This window comes from Delphinus delphis, chromosome 16 (genome assembly GCF_949987515.2).
Source record: "Delphinus delphis chromosome 16, mDelDel1.2, whole genome shotgun sequence".
Taxonomy (NCBI): Eukaryota; Metazoa; Chordata; class Mammalia; order Artiodactyla; family Delphinidae; genus Delphinus; species Delphinus delphis.
Window position 1 is genome coordinate 13,773,817 of NC_082698.1, and position 12,739 is coordinate 13,786,555.

At 37.5% G+C, this 12,739-nt stretch overlaps 1 protein-coding gene across 6 annotated transcripts in view; it reads left to right on the forward strand.

Annotated features, from left to right (window-relative positions):
* The window catches only part of SHTN1 (shootin 1), a 103,139-nt gene that overhangs the window by 67,372 nt on the left and 23,028 nt on the right, over positions 1-12,739 (forward strand). For 4 of the 6 annotated variants that reach the window (XM_060034002.1, XM_060034001.1, XM_060034000.1 and 1 more), the window contains 3 exons: positions 4,085-4,194; positions 7,316-7,369; positions 12,506-12,626. In XM_060034002.1, the coding sequence (XP_059889985.1) occupies positions 4,085-4,194; positions 7,316-7,369; positions 12,506-12,626 (285 nt within the window). The other 2 variants (XM_060034004.1, XM_060034005.1) reach the window with 2 other exon arrangements.

Sequence of the window (12,739 nt, forward strand, 5' to 3'; positions counted from 1 at the left end):
ATCGCAGGATTTCGAAGTCCTGCCTTTGGTGATTTGCAGGGCAGCCCTGCTCTTGGGTTACTGGCTGTTAAGCCTCCCCTGACACTGTAATTAAGATTAAAATTTTGTTTGTTTCGGTCTTGTTTTGGGAAAACTGGTTAAGTCTTAGAGGGTCAAGAAGGCAGTCAGAATAAAATAAATTCCCCTTCTCAGTAAATTACATTATTAGCTTATCAACCTCAACAGCACCCTTAAATTTAAAAAGATGTGTTCTAGAACTTATTAACTCCCAGTATTAGAAACCATGCAGTTTTCCTTATGAAAATGATATTTCATTTACAATTCATGAAATGTGGCAGCATTTTCCCCCTCATCCTTGAGCTATTGAATTGTTACTTTGGGAATCTAAGTAGTTACAGACACAGAAGTTGATCAGGAGATTTTTAAACTGGGGCCGCCCTAAAATCATACTGCCTTAAATGATAGGTACCATAGCCGTACTTTGCTCTGTCTGGCAAGGTAGTTTATAGTGTTTTGTTAATCATTCACACTAAAAAATAGTTGTTGAGTGGATCAACAGCGATTAAAGACATGATGAATGAATGTAGAGCATCAATATTGGGGTCATCTGAGACACTTTGGAGTTTGCATTTATAACATGGGAACCAGTCTTGCTATCACAGTGTTTTCTTATATTAGCATCGTATGATGGCTTTTGCTATACAGTTGGTATGTTTTTCAGAGCTTATGAATGGAGAAACTTTTATTGTTGGGTTATGACTCTTAAAAAGCTTGATTGTAGGGAAGGTCTGTGAAATATTTTAGAAGTAGTTTTAAGATCTAAACACAAGAAATCATTACATACTTTGCAGTTAATAACTCTAATTTTGATAAGAATGCATTTATTGGACAAGTTCTGAGATTTGAGAGGTATGCCTGCTGTTTATCATATATTTAGGTCATTAATTTGTTGATATTTTCTTACCTCAGTTTGCTAATCTGTAGAATGGGAATAATAGTTCCTATTTCATAGAGTTGTTTTGAGAATTATGAGTCTCACAACATGTAAAGCATTTAGAGTAGTGCCCATGACATAGAAAATATTCAAAATGTTACCTAAAAGAAAAAAAAAAAGGCATGGTACCAGTCACCCTGAAGGGCAGAAGTCCTCATTCAGCAGGCTCTTGTGATCATTGTAGTTAAGGAAATTTTCTTAACTTCATGACTGTAGGTCAAATCCAAACTTATTCAACTATGATATGTTCTTTAGAAATTTTGTGCATCACAGTGCCATAAGATTTTCTTTAATGCCTTTTAAAAAATGTTATTGAAAGAGAAAAGTAAACCTGTGACATTTAAAAATTCATTTTAGTTTCCTCTAGGTAATACCAAAAGGTTTTATTGAGCAATAAGGTGATGGTTTTGTCTGTGGGTCTTTTTTTTTTTTTGAGGAACTAACTTATTTTTCAAGTGGGTCTTAAAATTTAAGCCTCTATTAATTACATGTAGCTTTCTGATCCAAGACTGACCTGGAAGCACTAACTCAAAGAACATTTGATTTTATTTTCCTGTGGCAGTTCAATAACATTAGACCCCTTGTCTTCCTTTGTCCCTCTTCTTTAATCTCCAGTATCCTGCATATTTCTGTTATCCCCCCTGATTACATGCTTTTGTGAAACAATTACCAACTGCGTGATTGCAGAAAAGAATCACAAAACATACCATGAGCTCTCTCTGTAGGTGATTCTTGCAGATTTGTTAGAACTGCTTAATAGTTCAGAAGTTCGTATAGATTGCATTTTGCTAGTTCAAAAACAGGGTCGGTGAGAGAGAAAGCTTGTGTAGCTAACCTAGCCATTGCCCTTGTGTTGTGCCTGAGTAGGGAATCTGATAAGAGTGATTTCTTTTCCTTAAGACCAATTAAGCCTTTACGTTTGAAAAAGACTGAGAAAATTTTATGAGCCTGGTTTATAATCTGTACACAATACAGATAGTGGCACTTCTCTGAATTATCACTGTGATTCTGGCAAGCAAAAATAAGAAACTACTTTAAATTCCTGTTGTGTTAGATGCTGCAGCAGACTTGAATGGTGTTGACCATAATTCTCCATCTGTCTGCCTTAATTAGTTTTTGTTTTGTGCATTTAATTGAGTTTTAGTCGTTCCTTACAGAGTGCTAATCTGTTTGTAGGCGATGTTCCTGTTGCCATGCAGCTCCTCCCAAGCCTTACTCAAAATGGCAGCCTTTCTGAAAATCGAATGGGTTTTGAAGATTTTTTTAAATTCCCTGGAATAAATTCCATACCCATACCAGGTGCTTGAATGACAGATCTGTGTCTTATTTCCTCTGATTTTGAAAACGGTCAGCAAAAGTACCATGTAGTGCATAATAGGTATTCAGATATTGAATAAGTGAGTCGGTGAATGAATGAATGAGTGAATCTCTGTTCATAGTAATTTTTTTGTCTGTCCCCTTGTTGAACATGTTTCTGAGCCATCAGCAGAGGTTGCCTTAGAAAATACTGCTTAAGGGCACATAATTGATCAACCCACAGCTTTGTTGTCTTTTCGTTTATTGGTGGATGAGTTCTGACCTTGGTGCCATGTCTCCCATGTTGCCTCACAAAAGGTACTCTTTTGACTTCTGGAACTGAAAAATGCTGTTTGGATATTGAGAAATTTGAATTCCCAGCATTTCAGTGGCTTCTGAGGATGACAACACTATTTGAAATCAGGACTGTATTAGAAAACCTAGGTTATATGATGAATATAGCAGTGATCCCATCACTGTGATGTTGCAGAGTGGAGGATAATGGAGCCTCTGGATTCTCTAAGTTGCTCCCCTCAGCATGTATAAGAGGAATAGCTAACCAGGATTAGAGTGAAGTCTGCCATATTGCAGTAAAAGAAGCCATGATTTCGGCCTCCTTAGCGCAAAGCCTGACACGACTGTGAATTAGCTGGGGGATATAGTTGTGATTGCCTCCATTTAGAAGCCATTCTTTTGAGGTTTAATTGTTTCTGCTCAAATAGTAAAACTATTGATAGCCATTTAAAGCTCGAACTTTAACAAGTCAGTCAGTAGGTAGATGCTTGCTGAATGCCTACCATATGCCTGCCCCACAACGTGGAGTCTGTTGGAGGGTCTTTATGAGATATTTAAACTTGAATGTATTGGATACAGTGAGTTAGCTGGAGGTAAACACAAGATCTAGAGCTGCATTAATGGTGATAAATGTTCCAGAATGATTTGGTGCTTTTGGTTAAGCTGTTGTGCAAGAGACAGATTTCACTCTTCTGACCAACAGGTCTCAGCTCACCTCAGTTGCATTCATCTAGTTGATACATATTTCAACAGCTTTATTGTTTTTGCAGCCAAAGAGTGTAAAGATTAAACAATAGACAGTTGAAATTTTTTATCACATTTAATTACTTAACTGCAGTCATTTCTGGATGTATGTTTTCTTTTAACATTGACAATTTTAAAAGACTTGAAAAAGGTTTGGTTAAATGTTTCCTTCCCATATGATTCCTAAACAAAAGATGGCAATTTAAAAATAGATTTTATCTATTTGCTGCTCATCTTTTGACTGTGGATTTCTTCCAGGAGGTAAAAAAATCTCTTTGATCTTTTATTTTCAAATGGGCTTTTTGATAGTTATTCCTGCTTTGGTTGGATTTCTTTGACATAGGTTGTACTATAAGTTACAAAAACATCTTTGAGACAAAAGTGAATGGTTATTTGGAGTTAGGTACAAAATTAGGTTTTTAAAGACCTGGAGAAATTCAGGTCTATTATTATGCTGACAAACGGAACAAAATGTACTTTGTTTAACATAGATGAGCCAATACTGATTTCCAGGCTACAAATTAGACCTTAAATTTTATAACTGTTATTTCTCAAAGCAAATCTCTTATTAAAAGATTTTTATTAAAAAAATATTGCTGCCTGGGAGCTGTTAACCTTAGTAAATTATTGGTGTTTTGTGACTCTGTCTGAAAAATGACTGTGGTTAATTACATAGTGCAGTCTTTCTAAGTTACCAGAAATAGGAAGTAGTTTTCTTGTAACATAAGATGATTTATGTGTGTGTTCTTTGAATAGCTGAAGAAGTCACAGACCTGAAGAGGCAAGCAGTTGAAGAGATGATGGACAGAATTAAAAAGGGAGTTCATCTCAGACCAGTTAATCAGACAGCTAGACCCAAGGCAAAGGTATGGAATGACTAAATGCTTTTTTCCCCTGATGTTTCTTTTTTTTAACGTAAAATTTTGAAATCTGATGAAAGCTGCATCAGAATTGACTGTCAAATCTTGGGTTAAGTCTAATGTGCCGTAAAAGCCTTTGCTTCATATAAGCACTTTTCAGAAGGACTCTGACCCATAGGAAACCTAGGTCACTACAGAAAGTAAGTCCTGTAGTTGCAGGGTGCTGCCGTCTCCTTGAGAGGGACATTGATATGAACTGTTATACCAAACAAGTAACAATTAGCACGCCCTTTATTTTCATCAATTCCTGGTGCTTGTGTGTAATTCAACAAGTATTTATTGAGTATCTACTATGTGCCAGGTACTGTTTTAGGCACCGGGAGTAAAGCAGTAAACAAGGCACAAAGATCCTTGCCTTCCCGAGGCTTCTGTTTTAGTGCGTGGGGGAGGGGAATCTGAGTGTGGGGATCACATCATATACCGTAGCAGACCTAAGACAACTTTTGAAAAATAGTGAGGTTTATAAGATTGTTTCCATTAATTTCACAGCCCTATTTCCGATCACTTCAAGGAGAAACTTGTGTATCTGTATCATCAGCTGTCTTCTAAGCTAGACCACAGTGAGCTCCAGGGTCTGTGGAAGTACCTAGTGTCTAGTTCAGAGCTTTCCTTCCCCTTGTATATCTGTCCCATTTAAATAGACTCAGTAGTAGAGTTTTTGACATTTTTCTTGAAAAATGTTTTTTCCTTCCTCACTCTAATAAGGTAGCAGCAGATTGCTTCTCTTTCTTTTTCCTCTTCCTTTAAACCAAACTTTATGGTCCTTTCTTACTCTCAAGGATGCCCTTCTTCAGCTACTTCAGTGTCCCCGAGTGTCATGACTATTCACTAGAAATTCACCTGGGCTTTTAAAGTTGCCACTTTGTCACAGGCAAACAAGATAACTGGACAAGGCAGGAATGGCCGTGGTGTGGGCTGTCCAGGGAAAGGGGGTTGGGAAGAGGGAACGAGCATTCCACGCCAAGAGAAGATTCACATCTAGGGAAATGGAAGCTTCAGCCAGCTGTGGAGAGTAATTCAGTCTTGTGCTAGAGCTCTGAAAGCAAATGGGCAGAATGTAGAACTGGACGAGAAGCTGAGCGTGTAGATAGTTGGGCACAGCTCTTTCAGTGCCAGTGTCTGATGAGTGAGTGAAGAGCACTGTTGTTGGAGTCGGGTCCTTGCACTATCACCCAGCTTCCCGGGCTTCTTCTCCATAAGATACCCTCTCTGGCTCACACGGTTGTTGTTAGGGTCAAATAGAGTAAAATGTGAAACCACTTTAAAATGAAGGGTCTAAGTAGAACCTTAGAAAATAATACATTTTTATGGCTTTCATGTCACAACTAGTTTGGAAAGAATAGCAAAACCAAATGATTACTAGAGAAAAATGCAGTGTCGTAAAAGAAACAAAATTAGTTTAGAAAGAAAAATGTTGAAAACTTCTTAAATCGTAAGTGTTCTGTATGTACTTTCATTTTCGTTATATCACTCTGTCCTTTTTCTTTCTTGCCGTGACTCTTTCAACAGTTACACATTATTTAATGTCAGTTCAAAATCTGGAGGACAGCTGAACAAGGATCAGTGGACAACTGTTTTGTTTTGGGGTTTTTTGCTCTTAATCATTAAAACTGTGTAGATATAGTGGTGAATGACCTGGTCAGTAACCTTTAAAACAAATGGTCACTGCATGCCTCAGTGCAGACTTCTTCCCCCAGTACCATCAGTACTTTCCTGAAATGTCACCAGTTATGAGAGTCTGCAGTCCAGGCTTTGAAAAGGCTTGTGCAGTCAGAGGGCGACTTGAGTGGCAGAGCAGCACTTTTGAGTATGCCTTTAGGCAGGGTGTTTGTTCAGAAGTCGTAACATGTCACCGAATAGCTTACCTACAGAAGTCAAGCCTGCCTTGAGAGTACTAATTTAACTGCGTATTACTAAATTCCTTGATGTTGGTGGTGGTGCTGGTGTGGTTAAAATTAGTGTCTTAGAGCTTTTGACTGGCACTTGTGACTGCCACTGATGGCATGTGTATTTCACAGAAAACGGAGGCTATGAAAGTTGAACACCTTAGTTTAATTTGTACATGAGCAGCAAACCTCTCTCTCACTTTTTCTAACTGTACGTTTTTAAAAATTGGAATAGGATCTTCTTCTTTTATTATCTTTTGAGAGGAAAGAATTATAGGTTGCCATTATTCACCTCCCATCTCTTGATGAAAGATTAGCCTTGCCTCTTTTCTAGGAATGAGAGGCCTGAGTGATTCCTTTCACTGTGTCTTGTAGGTTTTCTCTTCATCTCCTTTGTGAAAGGAAGTGGTACAGGGAAGATCAGAGGGTTTTTTTTCAGCCATCTTTTCATTGAGGGGTCCACAAAGACTGTGGTATTATGGGGCAGGCAGGTATTACCCAGAATTTCATTTCAAATTATTTTGTTCGTGGTGTAGCCAGGTGAGAACTGGGCTTGTAATCGAGACACCTGACTCAAATACAGAATTCCTCAAAGTGTAACTTTCCTCATAAGTAAGATGAAGTACTTGGACTGCACGCCCTCTGAGGTCTTTTACTACTCTGGTAGCTGGTGATGCTAACATTCTCCTGTGATCCCGGTTGTGAAATTCATGAAACTAGACGTGCCAGTCCTCTGTAAGCTGGCCTTGGCCTGGAGCTGACGGAGCTGAGAGGTGCTCTGCCCTGTTGCTTGCTTTCTGCTCTGCACTCCTGCCTTCCTAGTCCTCGTTTGCTGGCTCAAGTCCAGCAATGAGAGTGAAGAAGAGTTTATTGTAAAATGTTCTGAATAATTTGGAATTAAATCTTTGAAATTTAATGTTTACCAGATCTTTTCTACATATGATGATAGTAGGTAACAAAATGATGTGTAGAAGATGGTAGCTTGGCTCTTACCTAATTTTCTATTTAACTGCTCCTTGGGAGCATTAGCATGTCTAATATTTTTTACTAACCGTAAGACATAAACCTAATTTAAAAAATGTAGTCAATATAAGCCACCAACTCTTTGCTATGTAAAAGTCTTTGTTGGGTATCTTAAAACTGAATTACTCAGTCATTTTTCTTCTTTTTTACAATTGTAGCCAGAATCTTCAAAAGGCTCTGAAAGTGCAGTGAATGAACTAAAAGGAATACTGGTAAGAATAGATCTCAGTTTATTATTTAGTTAATGGGAAAATGGAAGAATATTTTAAAAATCTACTGTTATGAATAATTGGTTTTGATATATTTGATTTCCATTTACAGTAAGCCTCATTACTTTTGATAGTTTACTTGACTGTGCTGTGGACTCCTCCATTGGGTGTGTTAATAATGTGTCAGTACTCTGCTGTTTCTATTCTAAAAGAATGGGTACACTTTCCCACAAATCATTGTTTCCTGTTCTTGTTCTCCAATACTTGTATTACAACTTGAAGATAAAGTGTCTGGCCAGATGTGAGGATCAGTACATGCTTATATAGTAGATATATTATAAATATAAATATAGTAAATAATGTTATAAGTAAATCTATACATAGATTACAGTAGATTTATTTATAAGTAAATCTACGATAAAGGTAGTAGATAATAGTATATTGTATAGTAGTCTCTCACATGGATAGTGCTTAACTTTGGGGCATGAAAGTGGAATTCTTGGCACCTAAGTATAAATCAGAGATTCTCCCCAAATATTTTAGCATCAGAGTCATAGTCTGCTTTTCTCACAGTTTTGAAAAGTCATGATAAATTTGGATAATAGAACTTCCTTTCTTTATGTTACAAATTTCATTTTCTAAAAGTAATTCACATCCGTTAGAGAACATGCTTAATGCCCATCTCTAGTCATATTTCTTCTTTCCAAAGTATGAGATTTTGCCAACAAAATAAATGAGTACTGCCCTGTCTGACAGTTTCTGTCGGAGACAAATGCCTCACTTAGAAAATGTTTTGGATACTAAGAGCTTTATTCTCAGATCTTGTTACAGTCTCAATACCAGTTATTATGCACAGTAAGTCAACAAACATGGGGGCGGAGGTAGAGCTAATATTCCCATGTTCGTTGTTACTGTGCTAATTATGCATTGCATGCAGACATCCACATAATTGTGGTAAACAAAATTATTTTCATCAAGCATGAAACAGTAGACTTAACTCGGAATGGCTTAATTAGTTTGCTGTAGTTTTTAGGTGAGTGGAATTAATACTAAAGAGAGGTGTGTAGCACTGGCTAACAGTAGTGGTCTACCTACAGAATAAAGTATTAAAACCATGGAAAAAGTATGTAGTTATTATCTCATGGATTCTTTGGTGAGAAAATTTTGTTATCCAGTGTTCTGTTAAGGAGAATGCCCTATGACAGTCCTTTTTGTTGTCTCTACATTGTAATGCTAATTTTTGTTCATGAAAATGCCCCCAGGGGCATTTGGAGGTTCTAGGGTCATAGTTCTGATCCTCAGTGAAAGAGTAAACTTCACTGTTTGTTTTTTAAGTCAGGTTTATTTGAAAAATCAGACATCTACATGAGATACATATGATATTTGATTACCCAGGTTACCCCACTTGCTGATAATGCTGGTTGGTAGCAAGTTTACTGAAAATCACAGCATTGCTTTTAAAGATCATGTTCACTATACAATCATACTCACTATAGTTTTGTGCCACTTCAAGGAGAGAAATTTGTGAACAGATTTTTGTGGAATAACTTAACAAATTATAAAAATTGTCAAAACATCTTTCTTTTCTTCAAATTGCCCTCATCCTCTTTTGTCCTGGATTTATCATTAGATTTCTCTACTTTACATGGCATTAATGTGTATCACTAATAGCTGTTATTCTTTGCATTAAATTTTTTTAAAGTGGAACTCACGATGCTCTCCCCTACTCTTCTGTGCCAAATGGCAACTTTCCACTACTACCACAGACGTTTCCCTTGAGGGATGATGGATCACTTGTAACTCCCAGTCACTTGGGGCCAATAAACCATACTTCTTTTAGGAGAGAAAGGAAGCCCCTATCAGATGGGGCTCTATTGGTGCTTCTTGCTGGAGTTCAGACTATTAGTATTATCAGAATTTAGTACCCAGCAAAGTACATGACACGAACCTCACAGTTGTGGCATGTGAGAAACAAACATGAAAAGAACATAAAAAGTCTACAGATTGTGTACTGAAGTGGAAAGTGAGCACCTGTACCAAGAGATGCCAAGAAACCAAGAAGCTCTGTGTTCAGTTCTACTGCAAAACAGAAACCAGGAATGAACTCAGTCTGGAGGTGTTTTTACTGCAATGAAAGTGACCTGAGTTGTAAGCCTACTGCTGAAACTTAGCACATGGGTAGAAAACACATCTCGTGTTTGGGGGAGTTGTACACTTTTCAAGCCAATTTTTAAAGTCTCAATGTTGACTGAACTTATTCTTCCAAGTCTATTTACACTTAATTTTTAAAGTTGTGTATTTTGTGGATAAAAAATATATAGCTATTTCTCATAGTCACACAAGGGTTTCTTTTTTTTTAGGTTTCGCAAACCTCTTGAGCCACACCAGCCATTTAAAAGCCACTCTAAGTGGAAACGGGCATTTCCAAAGAATAAATCAACAGAAATTAATCAGAAAGTCTCTTCTCAAGTTCAGTTGCCTCTAAATCAAAGAGACAGAACAATTTTTTAAAAATTCACTTTTAGGTCTTTTTTGAACATCTTCAGTTTTTCAAATTACCCAGGAATTGTTGAATAGTTAATTTTGTTCCCTGACAATTAGAGTTGTTGGTATTATGAACATTTATCTAACATGGGGATTAAGACTGTTAAATGATGAAAGCGGTTTGGAGTAGAAATAGAAATTAGAAAAGTTAAGTTCAAGGTCCAGCCCTATCACTGACTTACTGTGGGACCTGGCCCAAAACGCTGAGGATCACTGATTTATAGGATTCTCTTTTCTGTGAAGTGAAGGAATTGTATGTACCACGTGGTGATTTGTGATTTCTCTAATTTTATGATTATAATATAAGTAGATAATTAAGACAGTCTTGGTACTTCATTAGCTGAGCTCCTTTATCACGTCGGTTGAGATCCATACAGAAACCTTTCCTCCATAATTGCCTCCATATTTAAAGTTTGCTCCTATACTAACCTAGTCAACCGCCTTGGTCAGTGAATGGAGAAAAAAATTGGGAATTCAAGGATTAGAACTTGGAAAATGAATTCCTTCAGTATCAGGTGCGATGAGAGGATAGCTCACCACAGTCAGGAGTTTGGGGAAGTAATGCGGTTATCCAAACAAAAATAGAGACTCTTGTGAAAGGTAAATTCTTCAATAAAAGATATCCTTGGAAGGTGTATGTGTATGTACATGTACATACACACATACACAGACACATATCTTTTTCTTGAATTAACTCTAGCCATTGGGAAAATCACACAGAATGTCCTTGATGTTCAAACAGTCTGGTAGTTTGAGTGATTTTAGTAAGGGCCATAAGTTTTTCTGTTTACAAATGATAGAACTTTTTAAAAATTATAAACACAAATGATTTGGGAATAGTTTTTCTAATGCATTAAAAAAAATTTATCTGAATTGGTTTTAGTTCTGTTTTCGTTACCTTATCAGTGTTAATCCTACCTTACTATATAACTCTTTGATGAGTGGGTACAGATCTGCATTGTTAACTGTTAAATAAAGAAATCATCTAATTTTTTAAATTATAAAATAAGCTATTATAGTGTTACATGTAATATGATTTTCCTTTAATGTATTTTATGAATTTTTGCAATAAATCCAAAGTAGAAAGAGGTTCTTCCAGGGGGAAAGTATCAGATGCCTGATTAAAATATGAGCCTTAAGAATTTTACACATCAGTTTTGGTTAGCTAGCTGACAGCAGAGGAATATAATCTCCTAATCTTGTTGGTCAGTTTTCCCAGCAACAGACTGCTTTTCTATAACTTTGTGCAGTTAGGGAGAAAAACACCTTTCTAACCGAACCAACATAATAACCTATATCATGTGAGATTTGTAACTACCTAATTTTACAAGCTACTTTTTTTGTTTTATAGGTTAAAGAAGAAACATGAGTTACCATTTTAGCTAGTAGGATTCTTAGAATCGTTCAGGGAGTTGGCAGTGGCAGGGAGCAGTGTTCAGGCAAGCCCATAGTGAGCTGAAGTGACAAAGGCTGGCCTACTTGTTAGCCTGGGTGGACAAAGCCTGCCTTCCGACTCTGGCCTGAAGTCTGGCAAGTTATACCTGACTTGAGGTTCTGATTTTCTCTGATCAAAAGATTGTGGTTCAGCTGGGTTTTTATTCCCCCCTAAGCCTGCGGCACAGCTGAGGAGGGCTCTTTCAAAGAAATAGGGGGCATTTCTTAGAAAAGAAAATGGACCACTTGTAATGGTGGGGTGCTAAATCCTTACCCCTTAAATCTACAAAGAAGTGTGTCACCCAGTGTTCTGTACAAACACTTGGCTGGTAATGGAGATAGAAGACCGTAGCTCTCCCTCCGTAACATACTTCCTGGAGGAGCCAGGGCAGGGGAGCACTGCCTGGGTCTTCCTCTGTCCTCTTGAAAGTCAGTACGCCTTTCAGCAGGAGCACAGCTTTATGGCATCTCTTGTTTCCTTCAGTGTCTTCTGGGTGCTGAGTAATCCATTCATTCACTGCCTCCTCTGTTCAGGAGTGTGGGATTACGGCGCCGGCCCTTCCTTGCCTCCCTGTAGACTGTAGCGTTTGCTCTTTCACAGAGAAGCGAGGTGTGCTCAGCGTAGCACCTCCTGGGTTAGGCCGCCGGAGAGCGTTATGTGCTTCCTTCGGCAGCACGCCTTGTCACCAGGTGTGCGGCCAGGGTCATTCTCTCTGAAGAATCGGCCACATTTTTCAGTGCCGCAAGGATTTGGGTCAGTAACTCATGGCTGCCATGTCAAGATAACCTTCTAAGGTGAGTTCAGTATATCTGTTTTCTTCTCCGCGTGGTCGACCAACACACATCAGAATCTTAATCATCAATGTGCAAGTACCTTCCCACCACTGAATTTCATATAGTTAGCCCATCAAGAGGTATTCTTGTGCTGTTCTTTTGCTACGAAAGCTAACATCTTACATCATCAGTAGCATCTTCTTAAATGATCCAACACTGTGTGTTAAAGATATGCACATTAAAAATACATATATAGCAAATTCATTTTAGTTCCTAATTCCATTCAAATTCTGGTAATGTTTTGGTGGTTTGACTTTTATATTCTTTTGTGTATTGTATTAAGACATTAACCTTTTTGTTTTTGTTTTTGTTTTGTTTTCACTTTAGGGGACACTTAACAAATCCACTAGTTCAAGAAGCTTAAAATCCCTTCACATTGAAAACAGTGAAACTGAGTTAGAAAGGATTTTGCGTCGCAGAAAGTTGACAACAGAAGCAGATAGCAGTAGTAAGCTGGTTTGAATTTTCCACGGTTCTACTCTTCCTCTCTGAAGCATCTTCCTTTAAGTGTCTCTTTAACATAAAATGATCTTTTAAAAATTATTATTAAATTTTTTTATG